Source organism: Artemia sp. Qi Xiang Cuo, chromosome 1 (genome assembly GCF_049724085.1).
Source record: "Artemia sp. Qi Xiang Cuo chromosome 1, ASM4972408v1, whole genome shotgun sequence".
NCBI lineage: Eukaryota > Metazoa > Arthropoda > Branchiopoda > Anostraca > Artemiidae > Artemia > Artemia sp. Qi Xiang Cuo.
This window is the reverse complement of record NC_142794.1, coordinates 93,468,153-93,489,801: the sequence shown is the minus strand read 5'-3', so window position 1 is coordinate 93,489,801 and position 21,649 is coordinate 93,468,153. Positions and strand designations below refer to the sequence as shown.

At 35.5% G+C, this 21,649-nt stretch overlaps 1 protein-coding gene across 1 annotated transcript in view; it reads left to right on the top strand.

Moving 5' to 3' along the window:
• Positions 1–21,649, top strand: part of Cdep (Chondrocyte-derived ezrin-like domain containing protein) — a 161,626-nt gene that overhangs the window by 78,690 nt on the left and 61,287 nt on the right. The window contains exons 7-11 of the mRNA XM_089087847.1: positions 3,914–4,072; positions 10,924–11,087; positions 12,768–12,842; positions 14,519–14,622; positions 16,538–16,687. Coding sequence (XP_088943973.1) covers positions 3,914–4,072; positions 10,924–11,087; positions 12,768–12,842; positions 14,519–14,622; positions 16,538–16,687 — 652 coding nt within the window. The remainder of the gene's footprint in view (positions 1–3,913; positions 4,073–10,923; positions 11,088–12,767; positions 12,843–14,518; positions 14,623–16,537; positions 16,688–21,649) is intronic.

The following is a 21,649-nucleotide window of genomic DNA, read 5'->3' as shown; positions in this document are numbered from 1 at the left end:
TGTTCAGCGTAGTTGATTTACATATAGAAATTATGTTTTTGAGGAGTACACCCCCCACAACCCTCAGGGCAAGGGTTCTAAGTTATGCCCAGGGGCATATAAGGTTTTTATATATAGCAGTGATGTTGTAGAAACTTCAAAAAGGGCTCATTCGATTGGAAATTGGAAGGGCTTGTGCCTATTTTTTATAGTCGAAAATGATTTGAGGATAACTAACACCCCTCTGACACCCACCATTTCTCCAAACACATCCAATCTAAATTTTGTGAAAGATATTTTGTTTGACATAGTTAAAAAGTCCAGATATTAGGTTTTGAGGATGACCCTCTCCCGCAGCCCTCTGGGCAAGGGTTTTAAGTTATGCCCTGGGGGCATAAAAGGTCTTATTAACAAAAAGCGTTGTTTTAGAAACTTCAAAAAGGAATAATTTGATTGGAAATTGACAGAGCTAGTGCCCTTTTTAATAGTCGAAAGTGATTGGAGGGCAAGTGACCCCCCTCTCACGCCCACAATTTCCCAAAACACATCCCATCGAAATTTTGAGGTGGCCATTTTGTTCAACATAGTTGAAAGGTCTGGAAATTGTGTCTTTGAGGATGACAGCCCCCTCACAGCCCTCAAGGCAGGGGTTGTAAATTATGCCCTGGGGGCATATAAAGTTTTTATAGAAAGCGTTGTCGTATAATCTTCAGAAAGGGTTCACTCGACCGGATATTGAAAAAGCTAGTGCCCTTTTTAATAGTCGAAAGTGATTGGAGGGCACCTAACACCCCTCTCACGCCCACTATTTCCCCAAACACATCCAATCAAAATTTTGAAACAGCAATTTTGTTCAACGTAGTTGAAAGTTCTGGAAATTAGGTCTTTAAGGATGACAACCCCTCACAGCCCTCAGGACAAGGGTTGTAATTTACGCCATGGGGACATTTAAGGTGTTTATAGAAAGCGTTGTCCTAGAAACTCAAAAAGGGCTCATATGTTTGGAAATTGAAAGGGCTAGTGCCTTTTTTAATAGTCGAAAGTGATTGGAGGGCAACTAACCCCCTCTCACGCCCACCATTTTCCCAAACGCATACAATCAAAATTTTGCGAGCCATTTTTTTCAACGTTGATGAAAGTTCTGTAAATTATGTTTCTGAGGATGACAACCTCCCTGCAGCCCTCAGGGCAAGGATTAGCATTTATGCCCTGGGGGCATGTAAGGTTTTTTTTTAAAGAAAACGATGATGTAGAAACGTCAAAAAGGGCTCATTCGATTAGAAATTGAAAGGACTACTTCCCTTTTGAATAGTCGAAAGTGATTGAGGGGCAATTAACACCCTTCTCACGCCCACCATTTCCCAAAACACATCCAATCAAAATTGTGAGATAGCCATTTTGTTAAACACAGTTGATAGTTCTGGAAGTTAGGCCTTTGGGGATGATAACCTCCCCACAGGCCTCAGGACAAGGGTTGTAAGTTATGCCCTGGGGGCATATAAGGTTTTTATAGAAAGTTTTGTTGTAGAAACTTCAAAAAGGGCACATTTGATTGGAAATTGAAAGGGCTAGTGCCCTTTTTAATAGTAGAAAGTATTCGGAGGGAGAATCCCCCCAACTCCCATCATTTCCTCAAACATTTCCGATCAATATTTTGATATGGCCATTTCGTTCAAAGTAGTTGAAAGGTGTGGAAATTACGTATTTGAGGATGACAATCCTCCCACGTAGCCCTCAGGAAGAGGGTCGTAAGTTATGCCCTTGGGGCATTTAAGGTTTTTTATAGAAAGTTTTGTTGTAGAAGCTTCAAAAAGGGCTGATTTGATTGGAAATTGAGAAGACTAGTGCCTTTTTTATTAGTGGAAAGTGATCAGAGGGCAAATGCCCCCCCCCCACCCCCACATCCATAATTTCCCCAAACACGTCCAATCAAAATTTTGAGATAGTCATTTTGTTCAGTGTATCAGCAAGGTCTGGAAATTATGTCTTTGACGATAACAAAACCCCCAGCCCTCAGGGTAAGGGTTGTAAGTTATGGCTTTGGGACATATAAGGTTTATATAGACAGCGTGGTCATATAAACTTCGGAAGGGGCTCATTGGATTGGTGATCAGACGCTCTAGTGTTCTTTTTAAGAGTCAAAGGGATTGGAGGGCAGTTCCCCCTCCCCCCACACACACAAGTCGTATTGTCCCGAAATGCATCTAATAGAAATTTCGAGATAGCTATTCTATTCAAAATGGTCTAAATATCATATAACAAGCTTAGTAGATATCGTTGTTAGAAATCGGACTTGCTTTAATAGGCAAATATCTTTGAAAAGATTGCAGTATGAAAAGACAGCAAGTTGTCTGCGGTTAGAAGACAACCGACAGTGAGAATCCATATATAGAGCCTGCTGCGTGCCATGTGACGGGGCCAAGCAGCTGGTAAGTGGCTGCAGCCCACTATAACTTTCCAGCCTTTATAACTAAAGTTTGCTGTTGTTGTGATTAGTTTTTTTTACTTTCCATTTTTTTATTTCTTTTTACTTTTCACGTTGTCCGTTTTCGTCCTTTTGTTTTTATCCGATTCATTTTGCTCTTATTTTCGCTCAGAAAATGTGAACATGTTTCCTTTAAACTTCCTCAAGGATTTTCTCTTGAGAAAAATCATTTTTCCTTCTCAAGGAGACTTGTATTTTTCAACTCTTTTAATTTTGGTTTTTGTGTTTTTATTTTTGTCTAGTTTGTTTTGTTCGTATTTTCGCTCAGATAATGTGATGAGCTGTTTGATTCTATTCATTTACTTTTACTGAAAAAGGTATGTTAAATCTCATTAAAAAGGCAGATATCTGGTCCTTTTATTACCCCTTAGGACATCCGTTTGAAATTTCGAGGTTGGTCGACATCATAGCTTCTAAATTGCCTGTCTAGGTACCTGTCCAGGCAACCCAAGTTCAAATAAGCCGTTGTTATTTTGCACTTGCATATCTTAAATCTCGAATTATTTGTTATTTCCAACTCAAGCCTTGTAATGGCCTTTATAAAAAGTTATCTGTCTATCCTCGTCTTTTTGTTAAAATGCTTTTTATAAGTTATAAACAAGTTCGCAAATATAACTGCAACCTAGTAAAGAGTGAACCTCAGCTCGTAGTAGTCAAAAGTTTAAAAACACAAAAAAACACTGCTCCGTTAAAAAAGAATTGCCATTTGAAGTCAGTTGAGGAATTGTTCACTATTATTTCGAATAATCGAAATAATGCAACTTTATTGCAAAAATACATTTACCCTGAAACAGCCCGAAAATGTTGTCGAATCGGATCGGATAGGATGTTGTCGAATCGGAATTTCTGGCCGCTGGCTTGATTCCTACAGTACGCATATACAGGCTACCAAATATATGAAACGATGGGCTAGGCCAAACTGAAAATGCCTAATAGTCTATAACTTTCCAAATTGTTAGTTCTTGCAACAAACAGGTTGAAGATTAAGAGATGTAATTAAACCATAGTAGCAAGAATAAATTTTATAATCCCAAAATTATTTTATGGTTTTTCCGATAGCTGTAATGTAGTAAAGAACGAACTACGGCCCATAGTAACCAAAAGTTTTTTTTTGTAACTGCTTAGTGAGAAATATTTTTGCTGATTCAGGAAGGGTAACTATTATTTCCATTAATCGAATAATAAAATGTTACAGCAAATGTTTTGATAGTAAAGTAGTTATTTTGAAAATAAACTTACAGGAATTTGGAGTAAGAGCCCCTCGAAAATAGTTTCAGACCGAAACAAAAGTAGACCGTTGTAGTTTCACAATCCTCCATGTCGTATATTCTCCGTTTTGTCTTCCTAGTATATTTTATAAATTATGTTTTATAAATTATAATAAACGCTTTTTTTTAAGCTGTGCTCTCTGTTGTTATCTATTTATTTTTTTTTCATTTTCATATATAGGATCACGAGGGAGTGCCTTTAAGTTTGGCTGTTGCCCATCAAGGAGTATGCGTGTTTCAACAGACAACAAAAATAAACCTTTTTTCTTGGGCCAAAATCAGGAAGTTATCATTTAAAAGAAAGAAGTTCCTGATTAAACTTCATGCAGACGGAAGTCAGGTACCGTGTATTTCTGTGACAATTTTATTGCTAAAATTTTGAAGTATTTTTCCTCACATGTCTGTAATTCTTCCCTTTTTTGCTTTTTCTATAATTTTTGATCTACCTTTTATTTTGGCTAATATTTTTCAAATTTTAACCAGGCACGTACCAGGATAATGTTGAATTCCTCACATAAATCAAAAATTTTAAAATTCCTATAATCAAATTGGACTCTTATTGATCCCCCCACTTGATTCCTAGAATGTCGGACTATTATGAATTTTTTTTAGGATTGATATTATCTAACCCAGGATCTTAGAATCTTAGAAGTTGACTTATTCAGTCGAGAATTGTAAGTTCTAGTGCCCTCTTTTAGTAGAAAAAGAGATCATTCTGCAGTAACACAGTTTTGCTATTTTTGGCCTCAAAACAATGGTTTTGGCCTGAAGCAGGCCCAATTGCTATTGAACGAATTTGACGTTTGGTAAGCACCAGATCAATATAGACTAGGCAGGCCCGACACGCTAGACGTTTTCCCTCGTTTATTCGTACTACCCCGAGAAATTTAAGATAAACGGAGTAGCTAAACCCTTAAAAAGTGTCTGGAAAGCTAATCTAATGCCAGAATCTTGCCCTATGGTGTTTTAAACTCAAGAAAATGAGTTTTCTACTTTTCTTTAGTGAGTTATTTAGAAATTCAGTTTTTAGTTCGCCCGTCGACTCATCGTCAAATTTGGCCGATTTTAGGTAGCGGGTGGTCGCTAATTTTTTTTTCTTTCGAATCAGTTCCTACCGGGTCAAACCATAGATTGACTAGACTAATAACGCACGATGTGTACTAGTATCAGGAGAGACCACTATGGAGATTTTTTCGTTTCTACGAATATCCACCAGTTGCATTATTTTTATTGGAAGTTGTTATTTCAGTATGAGGTATATAAGTTTGTAACATTACAGAAAACTTGCGCTTTACTAAAGACACGAAAGCGAAGTATAAAAAATAGGAATGTTAATTTAGGAGTCAAGAGTAAATACGTAGCCTCAAAACAAAGATTTAATCTTTAATGTTTTGTATAGTTCTACAGAAGCTGCGACATCAGTAATTTTCAGTTTAGAATTAGGATCGTCTTAAAAACTTAGGCCGAAATACAACGAGTTCAAAGTTGTTGCATAGCTCGTCAAAAATGGTTTGGCTTACCAGGCAACAACTTAGTTTCACCTAGTATTACTCGAAATGAAGAACATATCAGCCATAATAGGGACTCTGGAAATCCAGTTATTTCTCTCTATACAACGGAGAATTTTAAGTTGTGATACTAATTCTGATGCGAGCTTGTAGTAACACCTTTAACGTGTTTACAAAAAAATCAAGAAATTTCCATTTCAGATCCAAACGATAGTCAATAAATGAACTGAGCTAATTGTGCAGAAGTAATGTCAAATTAAAGGAAAAATAAATAAAGCAACAATCTAAAAATGCTTTACTTTTATATTGTTAAAAGTGTCCTTAAAGGTTTACTTTTACCGTACCAAAACTCCTATATTGTTTTGTGTTTTCAGTAAAGCTAGGTGTCTGGAATGTTACAAACATAGGGAAATATTACCAGTTGATTTATTTGCATTAGTTTTATTGATATATGTTAGATAGGCTGTGAAGTAATAGAATTTGTTCGTTTTAAGTTTCAACTTCGCTCTTTGCTTCCCACGGAAAACCTTTTTTTTAATTAATATGCTCGTTTTTGATTAAAATTTAATTTAGAAATAACACTGCACACACTAATAACAATAATAACACTTTAATATTGGTCCTTAGTTTCAGTTGAAAGATTTTTTTTTATATAATTTCTAATCACCTCCAATATAGGGGATATAAGGAACCTCACCCCCTATTAAGGAGCAGAACTTTGAAGCCGTACATGAATTAAAGGAAAAAATAAGTTTTGAGTGAAAAAAAAATCGGTAAAGTTCTACCAAATCATATTATTGAGTTAGGAATAAAGTGAATACACCATTTTATGCCTTTTTTTATGCTGATTACGAATATAGCAATAATTTCTATCGGAAATTCATCTCAGCCCCCCCCCCCACTCTATATATACCTAACCCAACCTAACCTAACCCTGAATTGGCATATATAGGGGCGGGGGAAGTGAAATTCATTTCCGATAGAAATGATTATTATATTCGTAATCAGCATAAAAAAAGGCATCGAATGGTGTATTCACTTTTGTCCTAACTTAAGAATATGATTTGGTAGAACTTTACCAAAAAATCAAAACGTAGTGTCGTTTCTTTTTGAAAAAAAAAAAAAAAAAAAAAGAAATATATATTTAATTCCTTGTTTTAAAAAAATAAATTTAGTAGCACTTAAGAAAGTAGCTCTAGGTGATTAGCTACAACAGAAAAGGTTAACTGAGCGGACTGGTTTATGTATCGACATACTTGCGGAAAATTTTGCTAGCTCAACAGAAATATGCCTTTAGGCTTTGGGATTTATTGGTCCCTAAATAAAAAGTCACTCATTACTCAGAAAGAATGGAAATTTGAAAAAGAGATCATTTCTTGTGTAGGTACGATATATGGTATTACAAACTAAGTTTGTTTTCATTTCAAAAATTTTGGGAAGAATTACCTGAATTCTCTTAAAGAACTATTTTCATTCGTCTTTCTTCCTCTTTGGATGAACAATCTTACGTATGGAGAGAATATTGCGGTGGAATTGTCAAGAAAATAATTTAGAATTTTAATAAGTAAGTATAACAATAAGTAATCCTTCTTTTAATATACAACTTTGAGTGGTTCCAGAACCACATGCTTACACTTCTCCAACCACTAAGTGGTAGGGGGTTAGGGTCAGTTGCTTAATTTTTCTATGGGGCAAATGGGGCAACTTCCTCTCCCAGACCTCAGTTTTCCTCCAGACCCCAGTTTACCCCCCCCCCCCTCTCGCATCTGAAATTTAATTTATCCAAAAATGTTGTCAAAACTAAGGTAAACCTGCATAATTCAATCATCCACTGAAACAGGTCATTTTCTTTAGTACATCTTTACCTTTTTTATTACTATATGGCTCGTTTTCAGTTTTCTCTGTCATTTTCGCTTGATTTGGGAAACTGCCGCCAAAGTTGACCACGCCCCCACAGGATTTTTACAATATCACGCCACTCGTTAGGTTTTGGATTTAGTGATCTACTCAGAATGCCGTTGCAAAATATGGACTGGATGACCTCTATTCCCTTTTGAATCAAAATGCTTGATTGAATACCTTCATAGGACATACGTTAGAAAATGAGTGCATCACATTTACAAAAACAGTGAATTATCAGAAAATGATCGTATACAAGAGAGAAAACCATGATTAAAAAAACCAAGCAGGAGTCGAACGTAAGCCACTCTAATTCGAAGTCGATCGCTTTACCAACAGAACCAAACCTCTAATAATCTAATTTGGTATATTAGTAATTGTACCTTAATTGCGTAGCGTATTAAGGGGGATTGAAGGAGGAACATACGGGAGGTGTTCTTGAAAGCCTCCGTTTATGGGTTTTGGACCATAATTATTACAATGATGATATCGTTTTATACTTCCAAGTTTTTATACTTAAGAAGTGACATCAAAAGTGTTGTTTTTAGTGCTATATCACACTTACGGATGGTATAATTGATAAACATCACGTAGATATGATATGAAAAATAGCTTTCAAATGAGCCATTAAATGTAGTTCTAAAAAGTAATAGTAGCCTACTAACCTCAGCTTTTCCACTTGAGACATGGCAACAAATGTGCCGTTTTCAGTGCCATTTGGAACTTGCTGATGATGGAATTTATAGGAAGGACGTAGAAAGGGGCGTAATTTTATTATGGGGCAGGAGGCAACTGACTCCTCCAGACCCAAGGTTGCTTCCCCGACCTCATTTTGTCTCCCCCAGCAGAAATTTTGTTTCTGCAAATAATCTTATCAAAACGAAGATAAGCCTGCATAATTCAAGGATCCAGAGAAACAGGTCAGTTGTCTGGTATATCTTTGTCTCCATGGTAATATATGGCTCATTTTTCAATTTTCTCTATCATTTTCACTTGAACTGCGAAAATTGACTTCAACTTTGCCCCTCCCCCCGGGATTTTGACGAAATTACGCCACTGGACGTAGATATGAGAAATATCTTTTATATGAGCTATTAAAAATCTTTCTAGATACCTGTGATACCGATACGCCCAATAACAATACGCTCATACCGATACGCTTGATATAAATACGTCCGACACTGATACAGTGTGCAGCCGATTTCCCAGGGACTATTGAGGGCCATATCATCACCAAAACCAAAGATATTGGACAATTGAACTATTTTGAATAAAATGGCTATATCTAAATTGTGAATGGATTACTTTGGGGGGAGGAAGCAATTAGGGAGGGGTCTAGTTTGCCCTCCAATCTGTTTGGTCACTTAAAAAGGACAATAGAAAATTTAATTTTCGTTCGAATGAGCTATTACACATCTTTCTGTGATGTTCTGGTCACCCCCCTAGTCCTGCTATAAAAGAAAAACAAAACAAAATGGGAGACAGATTAGTGCTACCCATGCAAAAATGTGATGTTCCTTGTTGTTCAAGGAGGGGGTACTGTAATTTCTCTTTACAAGGTTTTCAACTATGCTGATTCCAATGGTACAATTTTCATTTTGATCTGACACCATTTTCGAGGGGCTTCAGGCTTTTTTGTGAAATCACCACAAATTTCTTTTCGCAATTTAACTTTTTTTTACTATGGGCCGTGGTTCGCTCTTTACTGGATTGCAGCTATCACTGCAACCATGATTAGCTACTGTTGTAATACTATTTAGCCGTTTTTTAGAGAGTGATCTAATAGAGATTATATTTTCCGGACTATAAACTTACTTGAAGAGTAGAAGGGTCTAATCAGATACAACTAAAACTGGATCTTTGTGAAATCTGCTATGTATCTATGTTTTCATTATCACTGGTAGTGAAATAAAGTTTATGATTATAAACTAACTTGTAAATTAGATTCGTGAATAGTTATAAAAAATTTGCTGAAGATGAGAATCTGTGCAAAATTTTTTGTAATTTTATTGTTTATTGGCTTTAGTTATGGAAAACATTTTTTGTATGAAAAGCTTTTTCAAATATTATGCCAAATTTTGCCGAAGATGAGTTTTTTTTTTTTTTTTTTTTTTTTTTTTTTTTTTTTTTTTTAGCCTTAATTTGGCAAAAATCTTCTATATGAATGAGGTCACAAATGTCCCAGACGTCCAATAGCCTAATGGTTTTACTCTCCACAGCGAATAGAATAAAATGAGATTTAAGTTGTTTTGTGAAAGAGGTTTAAAAAACTGTCTTTCTTTTCACCGGTACCGAATAACACACGGATACACGGATATCTATGTGTCTTCAGAACAAATAAAGCGGAGTAAATATAGGGTGATCCCCCAATAACTTAAATGCGTACAAAAAGTAAACTGAAACTTAAAAACAAGATTGATAACCATCGGAATAAAGCATGTTTCCGGTACAAGATCTGTAAACTGAAAGTGTCTAATCAAGGAAAGGATCTTAATAATATAAAAAAAGGGTACTTGTGCATTATCTAACCCACCGCTATACACAAAAGAAGTCACGTTTGGTTAATGCTAATGAAATAAAATAAAATAGAATGAAAATTTAGGGCTAGTCGACCCTTTTTGCACTTAAACTTCCTTAGAGTTCGAAAGATTATCTTTCCACTATTAATCTTAATCCATTTCTTTTGTAGATTACTTATCTTTTTAGTCATTGTGTTGCTGCCTTTATCCATCACTTCCGGTATATCTATTACTTGAATAGACGCCAGATAATATAGAAAAACAATTATAATATGGGAGCAATTATACTGCCAATAACCAGTAAGAATGCTGGCAACTATGGTGACAAATATTCGATCTAAAACAGTCTATCTTTTCTAAAAAAATATGACTAGAAACGTTTAGTACCGTTTCTAAAACAATATCCGAATAATTGTAGATCCGAAGCTATTTTTCATGCTATTATCATCGTCGCATCCCCCATTAAAAGGATAATTTCCCTTATTAACTGTTTTTCGAAGTGGGTACATTTAGTGTTAAGTTGGTAAGCCGTCTAAGAAACGGGCTTATTGAATAATGAACAGTTGAAACCAAACATTTTATTTTAAGATAAGTATATTTTTTTTGAAATGCTAAATTTGTTATCATAATTCCTTCATTTTCCTAATCATGGAAATGCAGGTCTACAAGGACAGCCCCAGGTGGCTGAGAGCCCCAATTAGCACTCGTAGATAATTTCGGAGACCACACTGCCTTTCTATGACGATAAATGAAAGTTCAAATAGGGATAACATCCTTTTAATAGACAGTGTTTCACAAACAGTGATAAAATTTCACAAACAATACCAGATATTTCGGTCACATATGCAGTGACCGTCATCAGTAGTAAAACTGATCAGTAGTAAAAGTTTTACTACTTATGACGTTCACTGCATGTGTGACCGAAATATCTGGTATTTTAGTGAATTTCTATCACTGTTTGTGCAACACTGTCTATTAAAAGGTTTTTATCTCTATTTGAACTTTTATTTATCATTTAGCACTCGTCAATTAGATCCTATTTTAGCCTATCCTATACTTGTCTTTCAGATACTTAAAAATTTAAGGGAGGGTGAATAAAGCAGAGTTTTTTTCACCCGTAGACCTACTAGCATAAAGTCAGCCAGCCTACTTAACCTTTGTAAGTGGGTACCTTTGGGATTTAGTTAACGAGCCGTCAAACACGAACAGAAACTGCATTAGTCTCTTAGAAATTAATAAGTATATGTTTACTTCTTATTTTGCAGCATGGTTTCCATAAAGACATGATTGAGTTTGCATTTGAAGGTAGAAATGAATGCAAAAGCTTCTGGAAGAAATGCGTTGAACATCATGCTTTCTTCAGATGTATCAATGTCAAGAACGTTCCTCGACAAAAAGCGAAGATTTTCAGTCGGGGCTCATCTTTCAGGTAAGCCATATTTTTGTGCATCTACAATTATTCTTTATTTTGATATAATAAATAAGTGGGTGTTCTAGGGTGCATTTACTTGAAACTAAGCAAACAAAGTCTTCTGCAGAATTTTATCTGTGTAGATGTCTGTAGAATTTTAAAAACTAGATTTTTACTGAAAACACATCATACCCCCCAAAAAAGCCAAATGCTCTCTTAGGAGCAGAAAATTCCATAAGTAGCCTCGAGGAAATAGAAGAATGATGTTTAAGGTCTTAGTAGTCTTTCACCGGCAATGTTATCGATAACTTATATTACACAGTTTTCAGCCAAGTGCTAGTTTTCAGAATTCTTCAGATATTATATCACAAGTCAGTTTCTTTGAGCTAGTTTTGTAGATATGTTACTGTGAATGTCTGAAATCTGGTCTTTCCCGAAGCGGCACAAAATGCACCATTTGTGGTGCCATATGACGCTTTGTATTTAGTTATTAAGACGTATTTATAAAAGGGAGTTAATTTTCATTGAGCCATTAACATCTCTATGCAAGATGCGGTATTTTGGTATACCTAAAAGTAGTAAAAATAGAAGTGAATTAAGAGATGCATGCTAATATAACTATACCTAACTAACTATATAATGATAACTATAGGCAGATTTTTTTTTCTTTAGAGTTCAGTACCACGAATTGTTTCCCGGATCTAAATATAACGAAAACAATGGTTTGGTCACCCGTTTCCAAACTCTGCTTATCAAGCTCAAAGTTCTTGCCTTTGAAGGGTCTTTTATTCAAATAATTGTAACATGTTTAGTAAAAAAAAAAGAACCTTGTTTCTTTGTCTTTCTAGATACGGGGCTCAAATCCTCCAGTTGATGGTTGTAGGCTGAAAAACCTGTTGGTAATCTTAGAATATCTCTTAGAATTTCTAATCTTAGAATTAATCTTAGAATTTGTATGCGTGGTATTTTGATCCTCTGTTTAATATCAACGTTTTCTGGCACAAAATGGAAGAAAGTGCCACTTTGTTGTGGCAAGATCTCTTTTGTTATGGTTGCAGCATTAATTCTAATCTAGTAAAAGCCAACCCCATCCCACAATAATTAATTCTGAATTAGAGTTACCATTCTCAGAATAGTGCCACATGGGAAGCAGTTGCCATTTGTCAGTTTCTTTAAGAACACGTTTGTTTGTTTTTTTCAATTCTAGGGACCGTAGTTCGCCTTTTGCTAGTTTGAAGCTATTGCTTCGACCATATTACTGTTTTCTTTCTGTAACTAGAATAGAAAATCTATTGTTTGTGTGAATTATGGCATTTTCAGCCCTCGAGGTATTAGTTTTGACAAAGAAAACCAATAAACGGCAAAAGAAATTAAAATACTAAACTACAGCTACGTGCGCTCCTCCTCCTTCCCAATCTATTTAAAGCCTCCCTCTTTTTACCCTCCCATGAAGTCTCCATATCCTTTAAATCTTATCTTTCGACATCCTCTCATTCCACTCGGGGACGACCTTCTTTTCGTTTGGCCGAAGGACTATAATTGACAATCATAAAGTAAAGATAGTATTTGAAGTTGTGTTAAAGCCTAAAGAGAGAATAAAAACGAGACTAGGGTTGATGATGCTGTATTGAACATCGATAAAGAAGCTACACAAGGTTCTATATTCCCAGTTTGGAAATTAAAGTTCTTCTTTTACAGATATAGCGGAAGAACTCAGAAGCAAATTATTGATTACGTCAGAGAAAACTATGTAAGAAGACAGTCGTTTCAAAGGTAAGCTACTTAATGATTAGATTCTGTGTTTGATGTAAGCACTGTTATTCTTAGGATTATTTTTTCACAAAAAGTATATAAAGTTACACAGATTGTATGCTCCTGTAGGGTATCACTGATACTCCATCATCTATGCTACATGTAACTGGTTTGTATGGGACTCACAAAGCATTTTATCTGTTGAGGGTGCCAGCCACTTGTAAACGCTGTCGAAGAAGCCGTTCTTCAAGAATTTTTTTTTCAAGATCCAGAAAATGTATTTAATTTTTACATGTTAACCCTCCCCCCCCCTCCGAATTCCTCCTCAAAATCCAAGTGCCTACGTAACAAACTCATGCTAAAGGGCTCTATTATATGTGCAATCAGTATTTACTCATGTTTGGGCTGGAGGATGATACTATAGTTGGTAACATTAGGGGCAACCAAATATCTACTCCAACTCGCAATATTAAGGCAGCATTGAAACTGTTCAACTCATCTTTCCCTTCTCACACACTAAGCTTAATTTAAGAATAGATTGATTGAAAATGAGCAATAACGAATTTGGAAAGATAGTAAGATCTAGATAGAAAGATAGAAAGATCTAGTTTGATTTCAGATATGGCGTAAAAAGAAATATTTTAATAATCGATTGCAATACATGTAATTTAACAAGCTATGTATAGTAACGCATTAAACTCTTAATATTCTCCTTATCTCCCAACAATATTCTTAATTTCTTCATCTTCTTAGTGTCAACTCCCTAGCATTATTATCTCCTTAGCATTAATATCTCCTTATTGGCAACACTTTATACAAAATCAAAGTTTCTGGAACTTCTTCAGATTATTGTAATAGATCCTAGGTAGCTTTGGGCATACCTTCAGCACAAAGTTGTATAGTCAGTATAAAATAAGTGTTGCCTGCCGATTTTTACTATTTCAATGGTTTTTTTTAGCAATCTTCCTCTAGCGAGATAGATTTTCTACCAGTAAGTTTGAATTTAATAAAAAAAAGTTTTTTTTGCTTGAATCCTAATGGGATTTCCAACAATTTTTATTTTCTCTCTCTCAGTCTCACTGTGTTTCTCTTTGATACTGAATATAAGGTTACGAATTTTTAGCTGCCTCTTGTTATAAGATAGAAATGTATTATGTGCCAATTTTCACCATTTGAATAATGTTCGACCGTCTTTTTCACTGTACTGATATAGATTTTATAGCAGTACTTTTGAATCAATAAACATTTTTTTTTTTTTTTGGAATAACTCTAATGGGATTTCTAATAATTCTTTCCTCTCTCTCTCTCTCTCTCTCTCTCTCTCTCTCTCTCTCTCTCTCTCTCTCTCTCTCTCTCTCTCTCTCTCTCTCTCTCTCTCTCTCTCTCTCTCTCTCTCTCTCTCTCTCTCACTCTCTCCCTCCCTGTCTCACTCTGATACCGTATGTAAGATTAGGACTTTTAGTCTCTTGTAATTGAGTAAAAATGCATTATTATGGTGGAATTTTACAACTATTTTCTTTACTTTCCCACTTTTTTTTGATGAAACTGAGAAATACTAATCTGACATTAAAAATATCGTCTATTATCCTAGACAATTCTATTGGATCGTAGGTAAACTTTAGTTGATATATTTCGTATGCAGTTTTGGTACGCGAACTGTTGAAAATAATTTTTCGCTGCGAATTTCATCATTTCAGGTCCCAGTCATTTAGGCATACTAGTCCTCAGTGTACCAGTTCCAACACCCTTGGAAACAGTAATTCTCTCCAGCCCCTTGTTCCAGTTTTAAATGAGACAGCTGGTAATTATAAATTTTTATTGTCCAATCGTTGCTTATACACCTATCTAGCAAAGTTTTTGTTGTGTAGGTTACATTTTTTAATATAAAATAGGTTACATATAAAATAATGTATTTTATAAAATATAAAATACAGATGTAACCAAATAGGTTATATTTGGGCCGTATAACAGCCCCGTTACATAAAGAAATAATCTCTGTTTATTTTAAGTTCTAACGATTTTGCTTTTCCTTAAACAAAAATCCTCTTTTTATAGTCCTCGAAAGACAATGGAACATGATACAAGCAAAACACTTTAAAAATGCTCAAAAAAGGCCATCAAGATGGTGATACCCTTGTCAATGTTAAGCACCAACAAAAAAAAGGATCTTATTTCTTTTAGAACACCTCTTTTTCTAAAGTCCAAGAAAGATTATGGAACCCAATAAAATTTTGTTGATTACAGTAAAGATTAAAAATACTAAAAAAAAAATTGCACAGAAAAGCCCATTCAAGAGGATGATGCCCAATGTTCAATGTTCAGCATTGAACAATGCTCTTGTCAATGGTAAGCATCCACAAAAAAGAATTTCTTTTTCTGTTAGAACGCCTCTTTTTCTAAAGTCTATAAAAGATTATGGAACCCAATAAAATTTTCTTGATTACAGTAAAGAGCAAAAATACTTAAAAAATGTTCAGAGATGCCCATTCAAGAGGATGATGCCAATGTTCAACACCCACCAAAAAAGGATTTTAATTCTCAGTTTGACACAGTATTAGATATTCTGACCGAACACGTGTGCTATTGAAAGCGTAAAGAATCCAGAACCAGTATCTTTTGGTTGAGACTATTTGTTATTCTAGTTGAAATAAAGACATTTCAATAATCTATTTCGGAACAAGTTAGGAACATTGGGTAAAAATAAATTTCTTGCCAGAATTAGACTCAAATATATTATAAAAGAGTTTAGGCACAATTAAATGTGTTTTGCTAACTTCACAGCAGGCTGCAAATAAGATTTTAAGGCTTTTCGTAGGACTAGATTTTTTGGGGATATATCTAAACACAAAAAGTATCTATGAAACTATGGTGTGTAATTGAACAATATGGCTTCATTTTAGCCAATAATAATGTACTTAAATTAAATTTGGCTTTCTCTTTTTTTTTTTTTTTTTTTAACACCTCCACTCTTCAGTGACGACAACCTTTAACAAAAATTTACTTTTAACCTTAGACGTCACCCGCACTCCTTTTTAAAACGATTAATTGCACCCGAACTGGACACACTTAAAACCACCATATACTACAAAAAAAAAAACATCCACAAATAAGAAATTGCCTTTACCGTAATAAAAGCTGTCCTCCCACTAAAGGAAAATCTTCTTACGGTGGCCTATTTTAGCCATTAAACATATTTTCCAAATTGTGGCCCTTCTTTTTTTCCCACACAAAAAAAGAAATATCCCTCAATTCTCAAAAAGTAGAATAATGAAAAATAAAAATCATTTAAGAAAAAAAATCATCATTATTCAGTAAAAAAAAAAAAAAAACAGAACAAAAAAAGCTTTTCCATCATTATAAATTTCCTTTCCACAATTATAAACACAATGTATTCAAAAATATAAAACATTAAAGAAATTTATTGTTATAACTGGTTCTAAATTTACCATTCACTGTTCTCTATGAACACTACTTCAACTGCTATTTAAACAACAACAAGAAACAACAATCGGGCCTTTGCTCAGATTGAGGTACTGAAACCTTTTCGTCGGAGCCTTACCTATTTCTTCTGTTCCTTTGGCTCTGAAAATAAACCCTGTGGATGAAAACCAACCGAAGGATCCTGAGAAGTATGATGATGTATTTACAGGGTTCATCCCACGCCTCTCTTTTCCTTTTGATTTCGGGACTGAATTTCAATTTCTGGTTTCTTTTAGGTAGCCTTGCTTCTATGTCTCTTGGCCACATTCCTAACTTGGATAACGCTGCACCTGTCTTTGAAGTAAATCAATCTCCACATCATGCCCTTATCCATCATTCGAAAGAAGCAGATCTGAAGGAGAATCATAACATCTATAATCACTCAGGTCAGGAAAGTCTATATTATAGTAACAGTACTTTGTCAAAGTGCGATTGTGAATATGAAGAATTTTACAACATTAGTAACAGCACTATTTCTTTACAGTTTATTCATGATTTAGCAAGGGAAAATATATGTACCCCCGCTTCTTCTAGTTTGGCATGTACTCTTACGAAATGTTTGAGGTCAGGCTCAAATGACTGCACCGATGAAAATTTGTCTCAAGAGTCTTATGAATTACTTGAAGAGGACAGGCTCCATAAAGAAGTGTCTCATGATTTGTTCATTGAAAGTGAATCGTGTGAATCATTTTATAGCCCTACTTGTAATATTGCACCCGCTTTTTATGTTTTGCCAAAGTTTACAGATGAAAGACTAGATAGTCATTGCACACCTGAGGATTACAATGAATTAAATCAGTCTAACGAATGTATCGCTATACCTGATCCATCTAAAAATGTTGACGTCGAAGCAGAAGTAGAGACATTTGATCGCTCATCAAGATTAATGACCCGCACACAGTCTTCATCTTCACTAATTCTTTACGAAGCTGTTGAAAAGACACTAAAGTCTAACCGACCCAAGTCGCTTGATTTTACTTGTACAAATTTGCCTCCATGCGAGCTAACTCTAATTGATAATGTCGAAAATGATCCAGTTTTTAGTCCAGTCAGAACCAAGTTTGTCTCTAATGTGGACTGTAACGTTCCAGAAAAAGGTAAAGACAATTTTCGAAGAGCTTCGTTAGTTGCAGCCGAAAATTTGTTTCTTGCTGTTCCAGACACAGAACTACAATTCGCTAAATCCTTGCCAGACATTCCCAAATTGAAAGCTATTGATATATCACAAGAAAGTTCATCTGTTTTCCTTGCGTGCAATAGCTTAAATGGAAAAAATTGTGTTGATACCTCCCTGATAGAATTGAATAGCAATAGGCAAGATGTAGAGACGAAAGGGAAAGTGATTGTAATGACAACTAGAACAATGGTGTCAAAAGGAATACATCCGCTGCCAAATAGCGGTCACTACCAGCGAAATGATTCTGTTATTTTCAGCGGTGAAGATGAGAGTGAAGATCAGTGGGTTGATGATGACACCGATCAATCATCAACAAAAGTATTAAAACAGCCTTTCAGATCCAACAGCAAAATAGTTGTGAATACTGAAGAAAAAAAACAGAACCGATCACATCTAATGAACACATCCTTTGAAGTAAATGATAGCCCAACCGAAGAATCATCAATTCAAATTTCTTGTAGTGATAAATCCTCAATAATAAAAGAAGTAAATTTTTATGAAAGATATTCGGATTATCTTGTAGATCAATCATGCACTTTTGTAGACGTGACTGAATTGAAAGTACCCATAATTCCTACTCCAAATGAATTTCCAATTACTAAAGGACCTGTTACTGCTTCAAGTCTTGACATTCCCGGTTGTGAATATGTGGCCCAGGCGCTTGTGCATCGTGCATACAGCATTGATTCTTGTACAGTTCCACCTGATTATGGAGCATTTTTTCGTTCTCCAACTTTTGGTAAAGTCGGCTATAAGAAGCTTTCAAAAGGAACTATGGCGTTAAGTTTAGAAAGTACACATTTAAATGTTAATTCTAAATCGCATCGTTCACTCTACAGGACTTGCAGTGCTGATATATTCTTATTTCCTGCAGGAGGTGACGTTTGTTTAAAGAATCTCGGAGAGAACCTTTATGACAGCGATGTTGTAATAGCCCCGCACCTGAATATTTTTCCTTTGTTAAATGAAAATAATAATGTTGATCTTTCAATTAGCCAAACTTCAGTGAATCGAGCTCCTACTGAAGCCTCATTTCTTAATTCCGATTCCACGTTGAATAATTTTGAAACAGATTGCCTTGTGCCCTTTTGTGATTTCCCTCCTGTAGGTGCTTCGACACCGAAAGAGGAAAGAGCTTTCTTTCTCAATGATAATGCTGTTTTCAAAGATTCTGTAACAAACCTTATCAAGTTTGAATGCCTTGTTGAGGATATTGATGAATTTAATTCTGCAATCGAAAATTCGACTAAAAGGGAAAAAACGGTCGATCTAGAGCTTATTGACCCCCCTAGTAATGCCATGTCGATTTCAATGTTGTCACAGCATGTTTTGTCAATTGAATCTGGAAACCAGCTCCTGCCTGATTTTCTAGCTAACATATCAAATATAGCTTCAGAGCCCAGCCCCGACATTACCGAAAGTCCACAGTCCACGACTGCTATATTTTGTTTTGAAGTTAAGGGTTTTGTGTCAAAAGAAGTATATGGCGACGTTGATGAGGGTAGTAGTACTGCTGATGTGTCAACTGATGATATGAAAGTGAGTGAGAGTGTGCTTCCAGAAGTTCCAGAAATCGAAGATTCTAGTATTGCTCTTGTATCTATTTGTGCAGATAAGGATTCAGGGTGTTTTGAGAAAGAACTAAACTCAGCTAAAAATGAAGATTTTGGTAATTCCAAAACTGCTTGCACTAACTTTGACAAATCCGAGATAAATCTTACAGAAGAGATTTATTGGAAAAAAAGTAGGTCGTCGTCGAGTGACAGTAAAGGATTGACAACACTTAGTACCCATGAGATATCTGACAAAGAAATTCAAACATTGCAATCAAGCATTATAGATACTAATTGTCAGACAGCTCTCGTAAATTCCCTGAGTCAACGCTCTCTTATTGCAAACAGTGACAGCTATCTGGAAGATTTTCAAAGATCTCTTTTTTTGGGAGTAGAAGAACTTCCTTCTTTGGAGCTTGTAACGTCGCAAAGTAGTTTGCTGAATGAGGAGCTTGAAAGGACTGAAGAAGATATTAATCTTATTTCGGACAAATCATTCCAAATTTGTTGTGAAGGAGCATTCACAACAGACTCTGAAAACAGGTTGCTAATACATGGCTTGGAAACAGCATGCATAAACAAGAGTCCAGATCCCTGTAAATATAAAGATTTGACACCTAAAGCTCGTATATCTGGAGAGTTATTCAATGAACAATCGTACATTGGTAAAAATAGCCCTGTTTCTGCACTCAAATCTGATGCACAAGCTGTCAAAAAAAGGAGCGAGTCTTCTTCTTTGAATTCAGAAAGTTTCAGTAGTTGCACTGAATGTTTTAACCAAGCGAAAGTGCTGACAGCAAGTATATCCTCTTCTAGAACATGCAGTGAATGCTTAGCTCCGCAGAATGATCAGTATTATAAAGAGGGAGCATATACAGAATGTAGTAATTGTAATTCAAATAATCCTGCCACGCCTGATTCTGAGGTTCCTTTTGCTTTTCTATCTGAAACTCGTTATGAACTTAAACACGCAGATAGTGAATCGCCCAGTTCGGAAAACAAGCTTTTAGTCTCTCGTCGTAAAACCAAAGGGAATAATATCGAACCAGTAAAGCCACCCAGAACTTCTTTATCAGGTTTAGAAGATATCCAACAAAGAAAGACAAATATTGAACACCTTGTTTCCGACAACGTTCTGTCTCCCTATCAATCTTTTGAGGAAAACGATTGTAAAAAAGTCCAAACTTTAGAATCTGGCGAAATTGTAAATGTTGGAAATAGCAAAAAATCAATTAAAAGTGGCACTCAAAGTGGAGTGGGAATAAGCCTCGAAACAATTTATCAAACATCAGTAGAATGCGAATCTGGAAATGGAGACACGAGCTCTTCTCCTGTCATAGGGTTCAATTTCGAAGCTTTAACAAGTTCTTCCACTACTAGTTTCGGAAACACAAATATACTTACGCGTCAAGACACGCTGAGTAGTACTACTAGCATGGAAGACCAGATAGTAGACCGTATTAATGATTTGATATATGAAGATTATCCAGATTCTGTATCGAATGATGGATCAGAAGATGAGCGCCCCTCTTTATCTCTTTGGCCTTCAGGTATGGATATAGGGGGTTTTGTTTATCCTGCACGTGTGCTTAGTAAAATAAGTGAGGTTTCAGACTCGAGATCGGATCGAGATCAGATTGTGATCAGGTCAGATCGAGATCAGATCGCTTCTACGCTTAGTCATGGTGACGAAAATACTATTAGCGAAGTTTCTAGCAGTTGGGGACAAGCTGAAGATGATCCAGTCGGTGGCGAGAAGATATTAGGGCCCCTTAAACCTGACGAATATCATTGTTCTTCATTTGTTTTTGAAAGTTCATTTGATCCTTGTTTGGAAGCCGGGTCGTGTAAAATAGTTGCTAATCAAGGATGTTCTACTCCGGATTGTGAGGACTCTAATTTTCGGAATTCAAATAAGAGTGATGAACGAACTTTACTCGAATCTCCAGGAAATAAAAACAATATGTATAGTTTTGAAAACTGTCAGGATTCTGGTTAAAACCTGCTGATCAGACCTCAGTGCTTGGTGGACTTAATTATGCAGAGTAAGGCACCTAATCTACATTAGCTTGGAAAGAGTACAACAGGTTCCGAGATGCCAAATCAACAAGCGAAATCTGGCTACGATGAGTTTTGTTCCCAATTTGGTATAATTTTTTAACTATAACTGGTACCGCATCCACAAAATTCAAGATTATCTTAGCAGTTGTTCGCTCTTTGCCATAAATCAAACCACATTATATTTTTCGAGTTTTAAAATTAGGCTTCCAAGTTGAATTTTATGTTAAGTGGGCTGGATACTTTCAATATTTTATTAAATTTTTTTGAAAAGCCGGTTAATTTGTCTAAGTGAAGTTTTCGAGTTTTTACACGTTATTTTTTAGGTATTTTAAGAGCAGTTTAATGTGATCTATCAAGTTTGTAAAGCATATTGGTTGAAAAAATGCTTTGATATCAGTTGTTTTCACGGATAAAAATGAACTTTTTGTTCCTTTGGGGGCTTTATAAAGTAAATTATAACCCATCGAAATTGTATTCCGACCATGTCCCTAGAGACGCTCTACTATTGCCGCGCATGTAACGCACAAGCACACCTAACGCACATGCACATTTCATAC